This window comes from Triticum aestivum, chromosome 3B (genome assembly GCF_018294505.1).
Source record: "Triticum aestivum cultivar Chinese Spring chromosome 3B, IWGSC CS RefSeq v2.1, whole genome shotgun sequence".
In the NCBI taxonomy this organism is placed as follows: Eukaryota; Viridiplantae; Streptophyta; class Magnoliopsida; order Poales; family Poaceae; genus Triticum; species Triticum aestivum.
In genome coordinates, this window is record NC_057801.1 from 556,696,065 (window position 1) to 556,711,318 (window position 15,254).

Here is a 15,254-nt window from a genome sequence, read left to right on the forward strand (position 1 = left end):
TGGCCAAGATTGGGTTGCTTACTAGAAGAGCCTTTATTTCTTCCAATCCATACGTTGTCGCGTCCGTCCACTCGAAGTGATCGTTGCGTAGGAGAAGGCGATAGAGTGGCAATGCCTTTTCTCCTAGTCTGGAGATAAAGCGGCTAAAAGCTGCCACACATCCGGATAAATTTTGGACTTGTTTGAGGTCTGTTGGCATAGCCAACTATGACAGAGCTCGGATTTTAGCTGGGTTTGCCTCAATTCCTCTATTAGAAACGATGAAACCCAGAAGCTTTCCGGCGGGAACACCAAAAACATATTTTTCCGGATTGAGCTTAATGTCATATGTTCGGAGGTTGTCGAATGTAAGGCGCATATCGTCTATTAATGACTCGACGTGTCTGGTTTTGATGACTACGTCATCCACATATGCTTCAACTGTCTTGCCGATTTGTTTCTCCAGGCATGTTTGAATCATGCGTTGATAGGTGGCACCGGCGTTTTTGAGCCCGAAAGGCATAGTGTTGAAGCAGAAAGGCCCGTATGGGGTGATAAATGCCATTGCGGCTTGATCGAACTCCTTCATCTTGAATTGATGGTACCCGGAGTATGTGTCGAGGAAACACAGTGAGTCGTGTCCTGCGGTAGCATCGATGATCTGATCAATGCGGGGGAGGGGAAAAGGATCCTTGGGGCGAGCCTTGTTGAGGTCTTTGAAATCGATGCATAGGCGCAAGGATTTATCCTTCTTTGGTACCATCACCAGGTTTGCTAGCCAGTCCGGGTGTTTTATCTCTCTAATGAATCCGGCCTCGAGTAACTTGGCTAGCTCCTCTCCCAGGGCTTGTCGTTTGGGCTCGGAAAAGCACAGTAATGTTTGCTTGACCGGCTTGTATCCCTTCAATATGTTTAGGCTATGTTCGGCCAGCCTGCGTGGGATTCCTGGCATATCAGAAGGGTGCCAGGCGAATATGTCCCAGTTTTCGCGTAGGAACGCCTGCAGTGCGGCGTCAACCGTGGGGTCCAGCTGTGCCCCGATGGATGCTATCTTCATGGAGTCCGTTGGGTGGACCTGGAATTTGACTATTTCGTCTGCTGGTTTAAAGGATGTGGATTTGGATCGCTTATCGAGGATCACATCGTCCCTATCCACTGTGGAGCGCAACGCGGTTAATTCTTCAGCTGTGAGGGCTTCAGACAATGCCTCGAGCGACAAGGTGGCGGTTTTGTTTTCGGCGCGGAGTGCTATGTCCGGATCACTAGCAAGAGTGATGATTCCATTGGGCCCGGGCATCTTGAGCTTCATGTACCCGTAGTGGGGTATAGCTTGGAAGCTTGCAAATGCATCTCGCCCTAAAAGGGCGTGATATCCGCTATTAAAAGGGGCCACTTGAAAGGTTATCTCTTCGGACCGATTATTCTCCGGTGTGCCGAATACCACATCGAGTGTGATTTTTCCCGCACATCGCGCCTCCCGACTGGGAATAATTCCTTGGAAGGTCGTGCTGCTTTGCTCAATGCGGCTCCTATCTATTTCCATTTTGTTGAGGGTTTCCTCGTAAATGAGGTTTAATCCGCGGCCGACGTCCATGAGCACTTTGGTAAGCCGAAAGCCATCCACAATTGGACTGAGGACCAATGCGGCTGGTGCCCGGACTGTTCTGAATTTTGGTTCATCACTGGCATTGAAAGTTATGGCCGTGTCATTCCAGGGGTTTATTGTTGCAACTTGGCAGACTTCAGCGAGGCCGCAGAGTGCACTTTTGCGCCTATTGTTTGAGGCGAAAGTCTCGAAGACTGTCAATACCGTAGGGTTGTTGTCTTCCGTGGGATGTTGCTCTACGGTATTTTTTGTGAGGAGATCCTCGCCGCTCTTGGCCACCTGCCGGAGTATCCAACATGCTCGAAGGCTATGGGTTGGTTCGGTATCCGGTGTTGTGTGTATTTTGCATGGCCTATCGAGCCATCCCTCCAGAACGGTTCCGCGCCCTATAACGGGCTTTGATTTTTTTTGTTATTGGATCGAGCGACCGACGGGGGTGCATCCTTTTTGTCCGGACGAGGGGTTTAGTGCAAACCGGTGGCTCCCAAGAGGCTGCCTGAGTTTTCCAGGCGCTTTCCATTGCACAGTACTTCTGTACTATTGTTGCCAAGTCAATGAAGTGTGATGCATGACGGGGGTTGATTGCATTGAGGATTCCCTCGTCCGTGCAATTTTTGCAGAATAATGAGATTGCGTCTTCATCGCGGCAGTTTTTGATCTTGTCCTTGACAAGGAGGAATCTAGCCCAAAAGAGATGGACCGTTTCCTGGGACTGCTGTCTGATGTGGGTAAGATCACTTGTATCGGGGTGGGCAGGTGGATTTAAGTCTGAACCCTGACCCAATCTGAGATCCGGAGTTTGAGAAATTTCCGAGCTTAGCGGCTTGGGCTATGGAATATCAACCAGTTTTTCAGGCCCATAGTCCGACTCTAGGTTCGGAACGGGGCGTGTCTACCCGTGGGCGGGTATCCGGTTCTGTGAGCTCGGAAATCCGAACATAGTTCGTCCTCAATATAGAGGGAGATTTGTAGCATTGTTCCTCCACTACCGCTATCTAATGGGTGATCGGCGGAGATTCAATTTCTCTCTGATCGGGTTTAAGCCCAATCCGATCGTAGTCCGTAGCGACTCCCAAGGCGGCGATGCAATCCAGGAGTTCGTTTAAAGACGACAAATCCGTCAGATCCATCTGCTTGGAGTATTTTGAGCTGACGCGGAGGCGACTTTTGATGACCCGAGAAGTCACCGTCGGCCCGACGACCGAACGGGTGGCCATGGTAAAGCCGCCCAGCCGGAGGGTTTGGCCTGAGGCCAGGGCTCCCCCAGAGGTGATATTGTCCTTGATAACAAGGCAAGCCATCAAGCCTATCTTCGACGTCACAGCGGAGCTCTCAACGAGAGCACCAATGTCGGTGTCAAAACCTACGGATCTCGGGTAGGGGGTCCCGAACTGCGCGTCTGAGGCTAATGGTAACAGGAGGCGGGGGACACAATGTTTACCCAGGTTCGGGCCCTCTCTATGGAGGTAATACCCTACTTCCTGCTTGATTGATCTTGATGAATATGAGTGTTACAAGAGTTGATCTACCACGAGATCATAATGGGTAAACCCTAGAAGTCTAGCCTATGAGATTATGATTGTCCTCCTATGGACTAAACCCTCCGGTTTATATACACACCGGAGGGGGCTAGGGTTACACAAAGTCGGTTACAGAGAAAGGAATCTACATATCCGAATCGCCAAGCTTGCCTTCCACGCAAAGGAGAGTCCCATCCGGACACGGGAAGAAGTCTTTTGTCTTGTATCTTCATAGCCCAACAGTCCGGCCCATGTATATAGTACGGATGTCCGAGGACCCCCCCTAATCCAGGACTCCCTCAGTAAGAGACATCATAGATCCCACCATATCCAATAAAGTGCGGTTACGATATTCGGACACACCATTACATTGTGGTGTTCCAGGAGGCGTGAGCTGTGAAACTATTCCACATTGTTTAAATTGAAGGCCAAACTCGTAACTCAAATATTCTCCTCCACGATCAGATCGTAGAAAATTTAGTTTCTTGTTACGATGATTCTCCACTTCACTCTGAAATTCTTTGAACTTTTCAAATGTTTCAGACTTGTGTTTCATTAAGTAGATATACCCATATCTGCTCAAATCATCTGTGAAGGTCAGAAAATAACGATACCCGCCACGAGAATCAACACTCATTGGACCGCATACATCGATATGTATTATTTCCAATAAGTCACTAGCTTGTTCCATTGTTCCAGAGAACGGAGTTTTAGTCATCTTGCCCATAAGGCACAGTTCGCAAGCATCAAGTGATTCCAAAAGTCCATCTTTATGGAGTTTATTTATGCGCTTTACACCGATATGACCCAAATGGCAGTGCCACAAATAAGTTACACTATCATTATCAACTTTGCATCTTTTGGCATCAATACTATGAATATGTGTATTACCACGAACGAGATTCAATAAACCATCAACATCGGGTGTATGACCATAGAAGGTTTAATTCATGTAAATAGAATGACAATTATTCTCTGTCTTAAATGAATAACCGTATTGCAATTAACATGATCTAATCATATTCATGCTCAACGCAAACACCAAATAACATTTATTTAGGTTCAACACTAATCCCGAAAGTATAGGGAGTTCTCGATGATGATCATATCAATCTTGGAACCACTTCCAACACACATCGTCACTTCATCCTCAACTAGTCTCTATTTATTCTGCAACTCCTGTTTCGAGTTACTAATCTCAGCAACTGAACAAGTATCAAATACCCAGGGATTACTACGAGCACTAGTAAGGTACATATCAATAATATGTATATCAAATATACCTTTGTTCACTTTGCCATCCTTCTTATCTGCCAAATATTTGGGGTAGTTCCGCTTCCAGTGACCATTTCCTTTGTAGTAAAAGCATTTAGTTTTAGGCTTAGGTTTAGCTTTGGGCTTCTTCACGGGAGTGACAACTTGCTTGCCATTCTTCTTGAAGTTCCCTTTCTTTCCCTTTGCCCTTTTCTTGAAACTAGTGGTCTTTTTTAATCATCAACACTTGATGCTCTTTCTTGATTTCTACCTTCGTCAATTTCAGCATCACAAAGAGCTCGGGAATCATTTTCGTCATCTCTTGCATACTATAGTTCATCACAAAGTTCCAGTAACTTGGTGATGGTGACTAGAGAACTCTATTAATCACTATCTTATCTAGAAGATTAACTCCCACTTGATTCAAGAGATTGTCGTACCCAGACACTCTGAGCACATGCTCACTAGTTGAGTAATTCTCCTCTATCTTTTAGGCAAAGTACTTGTCAGAGGTCTTATACCTCTTGACACGGACATGAGTCTGAAATACCAATTTCAGCTCTTGGAACATCTCATATGCTCTGTGACATTTCAAATATGTTTTTGAAGTCCCAGTTCTAAGCCGTAAAGCATGGTGCACTAAACTATCAAGTAGTCATCATATTGAGCTAGCCAAACGTTCATAACGTCTGCATCTACTCCTGCAATAGGTCTGTCACCTAGAGATGCATCAAGGACATAATTCTTCTGTGCAGCAATGAGGATAAACCTCAGATCATTGCTACTATCATCTTTCAACTTAGTTTTCTCTAGGTACATATAAAAACATAGGGAAGCTACAACGCGAGCTATTGATCTACAGCATAATTTGCAAAATACTATCAGGACTAAGTTCATGATAAATTAAAGTTCAATTAATCATATTACTTATGAACTCCCACTTAGATAGACATCCCTCTAGTCATCTAAATGATCACGTGATCCAAATCAACTAAACCATGTCCGATCATCACATGAGATGGAGTAGCTTTCAATGGTGAACATCACTATGTTGATCATATCTACTATATGATTCACGTTTGACCTTTTGGTCTTAGTGTTCCGAGGCCATATCTGCATATGCTAGGCTCGTCAAGTTTAACCCCAGTATTCTGCATGTGCAAAACTGGCTTGCACCCGTTGTATGTGAATGTAGAGCTTATCACACCCGATCATCACGTGGTGTCTCAGCACGAAGAACTGTAGCAATGGTGCATACTCAGGGAGAACACTTATACCTTGAAATTTAGTAAGGGATCATCTTATGCTACCGCCGTACTAGGCAAAATAAGATGCATAAAAGATAAACATCACATGCAATCAAAATATGTGACATGATATGGCCATCATCATCTTGTGCTCATGATCTCCATCACCGAAGCCTCGTCATGATCTCCATTGTCACCGGCGCGACACCTTGATCTCCATCATAGCATCGTTGTCGTCTCGCCAACTATTGTTACTACAACTATCGCTACCGCTTAGTGATAAAGTAAAACAATTACATGTCGATTGCATTTCATACAATAAAGCGGCAACCATATGGCTCCTGCCAGTTGCCGATAAATTTTACAGAACGTGATCATCTCATACAACAATTTATATATCATCACGTCTTGACCATATCACATCACAACATGCCCTGCAAAAACAAGTTTGACATCCTCTACTTTGTTGTTGCAAGTTTTACGTGGCTGCTATGGGCTTAGCAAGAACCGTTCTTACCTACACATCAAAACCACAGCGATTTTTCGTCAAGTGTGTTGTTTAACCTTCAGCCAGGACCGGGCGTAGCCACACTCGATTCAACTAAAGTTGGAGAAACAGACACTCACTAGCCACCTGTGTGCGAAGCACGTCGGTAGAACCAGTCTCGCGTAAGCATACGCGTAATGTCGGTCTGAGCCGCTTCATCCAAAAATATCGTCGAATCAAAGTATGACATGCTGGTAAGCAGTATGACTATTATCGCCCACAACTCTTTGTGTTCTACTCGTGCATATAACATCTACGCATAGACCTGGCTCGGATGCCACTGTTGGGGAACGCAGTAATTTCAAAAAAAATCCTACGATCACGCAAGATCTATCTAGGTGATGCACAACAACGGGGGTAGAGTGTGTCCACGTACCCTCATAGACAAGAAAGGGGAAGCATTATGTAACGCGGTTGATGTAGTCGAACGTCTTCATGATTCAACCGATCAAGTACCGAACGCATGGCACCTCCGCGATCTGCACACGTTCAGCTCGGTGACGTCCCTCGAACTCTAGATCCAACTGAGGCCAAGGGAGAGTTCCGTCAGCATGACGGCGTGGTGACGGTGATGATGAAGCTACCGGCGCAGGGCTTCGCCTAAGTACTATGATGGTATGATCGAGGTGTGCAACTATGGAGGGGGCACCGCACAAGGTTAAGAGAAACTTGAGTGTTCTAGGGTGACCCCCTGCCCCCGTATACAAAGGAGGGAGGGGAGGCTGGCCGGCCCTAGGGGCACGCCCAAGGAGAGGGAGTCCTACTAGGACTACTAGTCCTAGTAGGATTCCTCCACAAGAAAGAGATGGGGAAGGAAGGAGAGGGGGCACCGCACACGGCTAAAAGATCAACTTGTGTGTCCATGGGGTGCCCCCTGGCCACGTATATAAAGGAGGGAGGGAGAGAGGAGGCCGTCTAGGTTGGGCGCGCCAGGGGGAGTCCTACTTGGACTCCTAGTCCAAGTAGGATTCGGCCCCCCTTTTTCCTTTCTTCCACCGGAGGGAAAGAGAAGGGAGAGAGAGGGAGAAGGAAAGAGGGGGGCCGGCCCCCTCCCCTAGTCCAATTCGGTTTGGGCAAGGGGAGGGCGCGCCCCTCCCTTGTGGCCTCTCTCCTCTCCTCCAATAAGGCCCAATAGGCCCATTACTTCTCCCGGGGGGTTCCGGTAACCTCCCGATACTCCGGAAAAATGCCCGAATCACTCGGAACCATTATGATGTCCAAATGCAACCTTCCAATATATGAATCTTTATGTCTCGACCATTTAGAGACTCCTCGTCATGTCTGTGATCTCATCCGGGACTCCGAACAAACTTCGATCATCAAATCACATAACTCATAACATAAATCGTCATCGAATGTTAAGCGTGCGGACCCTACGGGTTCGAGAACTATGTAGACATGACCGAGACACATCTCCGGTTAATAACCAATAGCAGAACCTGGATGCTCATGTTGGTTCCTACATATTCTACGAAGATCTTTCTCGGTCAACCCGCATAACAACATACGTTGTTCACTTTGTCATCGGTATGTTACTTGCCCAAGATTCGATCGTTGGTATCATCATACCTAGTTCAATCTCGTTACTGGCAAGTCTCTTTACTCGTTCTGTAATGCTTCATTCTGCAACTAACTCATTAGTCACATTGCTTGCAAGGCTTATAGTGATGAACATTACCGAGAGGGCCTAGGGATACCTCTCCGAAACACGAAGTGACAAATCCTAATCTCGATCTATGCCAACCTAACAAACACCTTCGGAGACACCTGTAGAGCATCTTATAATCACCCATTTACGTTGTGACGTTTGATAGCACACAAGGTGTTCCTCCGGTATTCGGGAGTTGCATAATCTCATAGTCTGGCGAACATGTATAAGTCATGAAGAAAGCAGTAGCAATGAAACTGTAACAATCATAATGCTAAGCTAATGGATGGGTCATGTCCATCACATCATTCTCCTAATGATGTGATCCCGTTATCAAATGACAACACATGTCTATGGTTAGGAAACATAACCATCTTTGATTAACGAGCTAGTCAAGTAGAGGCATACTAGGGACAATATGTTTTGTCTATGTATTCACACATGTACTAAGTTTCCGGTTAGTACAATTCTAGCATGAATAATAAACATTTATCATGAAATAAGGAAATAAATAATAACTTTATTATTGCCTCTAGGGCATATTTCCTTCAAGTTGGATATTCTCCGCAGCTTCAAGTGACCTGAGAATTTACGGATAATTGTCTTGAAATATATTAAAAATATTGGCGAAATACTTACTAGGAGGGGGCCACCAGAGAGCGACGAGCTTAGGGAGCGCCCCCCCCCCCCCTCCCAAGGGCGCGTCCTGTGAGCTCGTGGCCCCACCAACAGGCCTTCGGGGCCCATGTTCTCCTATATGATGTTATTTGCTCTAGAAAAAATCAGGAGAAGACTATCGGGACGAAGCGCCGCCGTCTCGAGATGGAACCTAGGCAGGAGCACTTTTGCTCTCCAGCGGAGCGATTCCGTTGGAAACTTCCCTCCAGAAGGGGGTAAATCGAAGTCATCGACATCACCAACGATTCTCTCATTATGGGAGGACCAATCTTCATCAACATCTTCACCAGCACCATCTCATCTCAAACCCTAGTTCATCTCTTGTATTCAATCTTTGTCCCAAAATCTCAGATTGGTACATGTGGGCTGCTAGTAGTGTTGATTAGATCTCGTAGTTGATGCTAGTTGGTTTATTTGGTGGAAGTATATGTTTAGATCCTTAAGCATATTCAGTACCCCTCTGATCTTGAACTTGAATATGATTTGTGAGTAGTTACTTTTGTTCTTGAGGACATGGGAGAAGTTTTGTTATAAGTAATCATGTGAAGTTGGTATTTGTTTGATATTTTATGATATGTGTATTGTTGCTTCCTTTAGTAGTGTCATGTGAACGTCAATTACATGACACTTCACCATACTTGGGACTAAGGAAAGACACTGTGGAGTAATAAGTAGATGATGGGTTGCGAGAGTGACAGAAGTTTAAACCTTAGTTTATGCTTTATTCCACAAGGGGCTGATTTGAATCCATATGTTTCATGCTATGGTCATATTTATCTTAATTCTTCTTTCATAGTTACGGATGCTTGCGAGAGGGGGTAATCATAAGAGGGTTGTTTATTCAAGTAAGAACCACACCCTAGCACCAGTCCACCCACATATCAAATTATCAAAGTAGCGAACGCAAATCAACTAAATATGATGAATGTGAATAGAAAAGAATTCTCATGTTCCTCGAGAACCCTTTGCTTATTATAAGAGAACGTTCCGACTTGTCCTTTGCTATAAAAAGGAATGGGCCATCTTGCTGCATCTTTGCTACTATTATTACTTGTTGCATGTTACGAATCCTTACAAAACTATCTATGGCCGCTACTTTTAGTGCTTGCGGAAAATACCTTGCAGAAAACCACTTGTCATTTCCTTCTACTCCTCGTTGTGGTCGACACTCTTACTTATCGAAAGGACTATGATTGATCCCCTATACTTTTGGGCCATCAGTCTCATGTGTCCACTTATTTCCGTTCGTCCCACTCCATTATCCTTCTTCTCTCCCTCGGGGGGCTACTCTAGTACCCAAACAACAAGGTTCTTCGCATTCATCAATGCAGTCTTCCGTCCACCTCTGTCTAATTATGCACAGTCTTCCGTCCACCTCTGTCTAATTATGCACCACTTACTGAATCCAAATATGCACAACGTGCAACCTCCTTTAATTATGCAGCAAGACGTTTAATTGTGCACCACTTAATTACCACATGGACGGCATATTCAATTCTTCCTTTAACGAGACTCATTCTCTTCTTCTCACGTCATTATCCTCATCCTCCGCTTATTGATTCCCAAGCCGACTTATTGAGTTGATTGATAATAGGCAACTCCAAGACGTATATAAATTGATGGTTTTTGTTCTAAGGGGTGAGATGATACTACTTTTAGTGATAACAAGAAGAGACGACTTATTGAGTTGGAGGGTTTTTTCAGACCCAACGCGGCAAGCATTATGTAATTGCAGTCGACCTACTCGGAGCGTAGTTTACAAAGAAGATGCTAATTTATTTATTTTCCTGCACCCCAGTTGAAGGAAAAAATGTGAAGTGGGCCCCTTGACCCACGTCATGTAAAAAATAATTTTATATGATGAACACACTAAAACTTCAGAGAAATGCATCTTGTTTTATTTGTATAAAATAGCATAGATAGATATATCCCTAAATAAGGTATGTGTGGCACGAACACATGGTCACTCCAAATGTTTTTTATGGCAAGTTTAGTGACGCAAGGATAGCAACTTTAGTTGACAAGCATGGCAACTTTCTTTTCTGATGGCAAGTTACATTTTTTTTAGTTTGTTTTTTCTTTTCGGATGGCAACTTTAGTTGTAAAAAATGTCATGGCCGGATTGCTTCGTGCCACTCGTGTGACACTTATCACTTGGGTATAAATATAGGTATAGATACCCGTAAATAAAAAGATATAAATATAGATAGAGGCATAGGTATAAATGTAGATATAGATATATATAGAGAGGGGGGTAGATATCAGCACGGTACGGAGTCAATCTAAGAAGTGTGGCGCCACGTCCTCATCAAGACTGAAAAGTCTAGGAACAGATTTCCTCTCTAGCAAAGAAAGAAAGAAAGACAGAAAATATGCGAAACGCAAGAGATAGATTAAGATGCTGGAAATTATCAAAAAAAAAGATTAAGATGCTGGAAATGGCTGGATCGGGCCACCCAAAGACAAGAAAGCGCCCGTCTCTCCTTTCGGTCTCTGCCCACCCCAATTCGCTCAACTCGTTCTCATCGGATCGGTCCATGGCGCGTCGACACCTATGCCCAGGCAGCAAAACCCCTGCCGCATTTTTCTATCCTATCGCCGCGTTAGTTTAATCGGAACGGTCGGGTAAATGCATGAGCCAGCCATTAATCCAAAGGTAATCCAAAGTTAGCGAGGCCGGGGCGACAAGCGGAACCATCCAAGCCAAGTTCAGCCAGGCTTTGGTGTCTTCCAGCGCCGAGTCGTCAGTGGCAATGGCCCCTGCCGGTCTGCCGGCCGCGAGTCGCGTCGGGGGCCCCGCCGCCGTCCGACGTGGCCGACCGCGCGGCCCCACGTGCCCCCGCCGGGCTCGGCCAGGGACCTCCGCGTGGGCCACGCCTGCCTCCCGCGACGTCTGCATGGCTTCATCCCCTTCTCCGGCGCGCTGGCTCCCTATATAAACCCATCCAGCCTCCCGTAACCAACCGCCTCCTTACACACACTCCGCAAACCAAACCTTCCAGCCAGAGCAACAAGCCGGCAAGAAACACCCATCGACCCGCCCAGCAACAACACAGCTCGGGCGACTCCCTTCCTTGCTCGCTAGCTTTGCGCGCCATGGCTCCGGCGACGGCGGACGCGGCGGGGGTTGGGGCGGGGCCGGCGGTGGGGAGGGTGAAGACGGCGCTCGGGGTGGCGGCGTGCGAGCGGGACGCGGAGAAGCTGGAGCTGATCGAGCAGCTGACCAAGGGGTTCGACGACGAGCAGCAGAGGGTGCTGGCGGCGATCCTGGCGCGGAACAACGGCGCCGAGTACCTCCGCCGGCACGGCATGGAGGGCTGCACCGACCGCGACGCCTTCAAGGCCCGCGTCCCCGTGGTGACCTACGAGGACCTCCGCCCGGAGATCGAGCGCATCGCCAACGGCGACCGCTCCAACATCATCTCCTCCCACCCCATCTCCGAGTTCTTGACCAGGCCAGTACCATGCACCTCTCCCTCCCTGCCCTTTGCGTGCTCTAGCCAGCCAGCCAGCACCGAGTACTCATTTAATTTTTCCTTGCTGAGTGAATGAGTAGGCTAGCTGTTTCATAGTGGCCGGTAAATTGACGTTTTACTTAACTAATGCAGCTCGGGGACGTCAGCCGGGGAGAGGAAGCTAATGCCGACCATCGAGGATGAGCTGGACAGGAGGCAGATGCTCTACAGCCTCCTCATGCCCGTCATGAACCTGTGCGTGCTAGCTCTCTTCTTACTGTCATCTTCTACTTACTTATTTCTCCTTTAATTTGTTTTCTTCCTCACCATAATTTGGTTGATTGCACCGACGACTGGATTTAATGCCCGTTCGATCGACTGCTCGATCGATCTGCATCCAAATTAAGAGTTACTCTCTCCGTTCCAAAATAGATGACCCAACTTTGTACTAAAGTTAGTATAAAGTTGAGTCATCTATTTTGGAACGGAGGGAGTATTAGAGATGCTAACCAAATCCTACTGTATTATCTTAATTATCACATCACCTAATAAGTCTGTATATACGGCTGGGCTGGGCTGGGGTTCAGTTAAGCGCTAGCTACATACGTATGTCTCTTGCTAGGCTTGGCAATCAATCATGAAATAGTCTGTTACACATGCTAAAAATAACGGAACAGACATGCATGATGGAGCTAGCAGTCATGCGTTTGTGGCCTCCTTCCTGACCTCAGCTGGGCTTGGCTAGGAAATGCGGCAACTGCCTGCTGGGTCGAGGTCGCTCGCTAACTAATCATTCATCCACACCGGGCCTAAAATAATGTGTTTGTATCTTAGACGCCAGTGATGCCTTGGGCGATCCCTCTCCCTCTCTCTACTTTTTAGGCGCCAAGATTCCTCCCCCTAGCCTATTTGTAAACCTCTAACGGCCGGGCCGGCTAGCTTCCTAGAATAACATTGTGGCGTTTCAAAGTCTATCGCATGATGCCTACGTGCGCACGTAACCGGCCGGGACGTTGGAGTGACAAGGCGACAAGTGCAATATCTTCCATGTCCCGCCAGAATAAGCCACTGCAGCACATTCGGAGAGAGGAGAGGACCCAACCAACTTGCATATATACATAAACACATAGAGATTGAGAGGTATGCGCGCAGACTGCATGCGCAAAAACAAATCCGTTTGCTTCCGTCTGCACCGCTCCAACATTGTTGTGTATATATATATCCACGGCGAAAAGAACGGTGCAACAACTACGCACTGTATGTAGTATTGATCAGTTGGTCAAATGCTCGATTTCTTCATATATATATACGGGTCGTGTTAACATCGATCGATCGTTATGCCGATGTATATATGAATATGAGGATCCTTTCCGGATCAATGATTAGCACTTGCTAGCTAGGTAGCTAGCTAGGCGTGCATCAAATTCAAATTGGGGTAGTATAAAACACTTTCTAGCTAGATCAAAAAATTTGGGGTAAACTTAATGCAAAAAAAAAAAACATGATGGAGGAAGCATGGCATGCATGAGTGACTGATTGGATGAGAACGTGGCATGCATGCAGGTTCGTCCCGGGGCTGGACAAGGGCAAGGGGCTCTACTTCCTCTTCATCAAGTCGGAGACCAAGACGCCCGGCGGGCTGCCGGCGAGGCCAGTGCTGACCAGCTACTACAAGAGCGACCACTTCAAGTACCGCCCGTTCGACGCGTACCAGGTGTACACCAGCCCCACGCCGGCCATCCTCTGCACCGACTCCTTCCAGTCCATGTACTCGCAGATGCTGTGCGGCCTGCTGGTGCGCACCGAGGTGCTCCGCGTCGGCGCCGTCTTCGCGTCCGGCTTGCTCCGTGCCATCCGCTTCCTGCAGCTCCACTGGAAGGAGCTGGCCCGCGACATCGAGACCGGCACGCTCAGCGCCAAGGTGGTGGAGCCGTCCATCCGCGCCGCCGTGGCCGAGGTCCTCGAGCCCAACCCGGACCTCGCGGCGTTCGTGGCGGCGGAGTGCGCCAAGGACAACTGGGAGGGGATCATCACCAGGATGTGGCCCAACACCAAGTACCTGGACGTGATCGTGACGGGGGCCATGGCGCAGTACATCCCCACGCTCAAGTTCTACAGCGGCGGGCTCCCAATGGCGTGCACCATGTACGCCTCCTCGGAGTGCTACTTCGGGCTGAACCTCCGCCCGATGTGCGACCCGTCGGAGGTCTCCTACACGATCATGCCCAACATGGGGTACTTCGAGCTGATGCCGCACGACCCGGAGGCGCCGGCGGTGTCCATGGACGACCCGCCGCCGCGCCTCGTGGACCTCGCCGACGCGGAGGTCGGCAAGGAGTACGAGCTGGTGATCACGACGTACGCCGGGCTGTGCCGGTACCGCGTGGGCGACATCCTGCAGGTGACCGGGTTCCACAACGCGGCGCCGCAGTTCAGGTTCGTGCGGCGCAAGAACGTGCTCCTCAGCATCGACTCGGACAAGACGGACGAGGCGGAGCTGCAGGCGGCGGTGGAGCGCGCGGCGAGGCTGCTGGCGCCCTACGGGGCCAGCATCGTGGAGTACACGAGCGAGGCGGACGCGACGACCATCCCGGGGCACTACGTGGTGTACTGGGAGCTGATGCTCAAGGACTGCCGCGAGGGGCTGTGGCCGGAGGCGGCGGTGTTCGAGCGGTGCTGCCTGGAGATGGAGGAGGCGCTCAACTCGGTATACCGGCAGGGGCGGAACGGCGACGCCATCGGGCCGCTGGAGATCAGGGTGGTGCGGGGTGGCACCTTCGAGGAGGTGATGGACTACGCCATCTCCCGGGGCGCCTCCATCAACCAGTACAAGGCGCCACGGTGCGTCTCCTTCGGCCCCATCATCGAGCTGCTCAACTCCAGGGTGCTCTCCAAGCACTTCAGCCCCGCCTGCCCCAAGTACGGACCGCCCAAGAAGTGACCACCGGCTGCTGGTTGGACTCGATCCAATCGGTCGACGGATTATGGCGTCGATCGATCCGTCCGTCCGTCCGTCCATGCCATTCAGCTAGCATACATACACTACTTTGCTGCTGCTACTAGTCGATGTGTCTACTAAAATAATGTGTTGTACGAACCTGTTTGTTGTGTCCTGTGTGACAATTCCTAGCTACTTTTAATTGCTGTTGGCTGGCTCGTCGTCCAGTACTTATTAGATTGTGCTAGTAGTTACTAATGCAACTATCTGCCGTGTCATTTCTTATGTGGAGTCAAGTCAAGTGGCGTGTGTTTGTAATGCTAAGTTGGAAACGTCATTCTTGGCCGAATGCATAATAGACCGGCCTTGTCGGGTATCCATC

General features: G+C 48.3%; 1 protein-coding gene across 1 annotated transcript; it reads left to right on the forward strand.

Annotated features, from left to right (window-relative positions):
- The first annotated feature begins 11,108 nt into the window (after positions 1-11,108).
- LOC123067590 (probable indole-3-acetic acid-amido synthetase GH3.2) lies at positions 11,109-15,254 on the forward strand. The gene is made up of 4 exons (XM_044490326.1): positions 11,109-11,135; positions 11,228-11,934; positions 12,088-12,189; positions 13,498-15,254. The coding sequence occupies exons 1-4, from the start codon at positions 11,109-11,111 to the stop codon at positions 14,873-14,875; spliced, it is 2,214 nt and encodes a 737-aa protein (XP_044346261.1). The 3' UTR covers positions 14,876-15,254.

Excerpts from the sequence above, each read along its gene's own strand:
- LOC123067590 (XM_044490326.1), top strand. The coding sequence starts at position 11,109 with ATGCATGAGCCAGCCATTAATCCAAAG. Across the intron at positions 11,136-11,227 it reads AGCCAGCCATTAATCCAAAG|TGGCAATGGCCCCTGCCGGT; the intron begins GTAATCCAAAGT and ends CCGAGTCGTCAG. Across the intron at positions 11,935-12,087 it reads ATCTCCGAGTTCTTGACCAG|CTCGGGGACGTCAGCCGGGG; the intron begins GCCAGTACCATG and ends TAACTAATGCAG.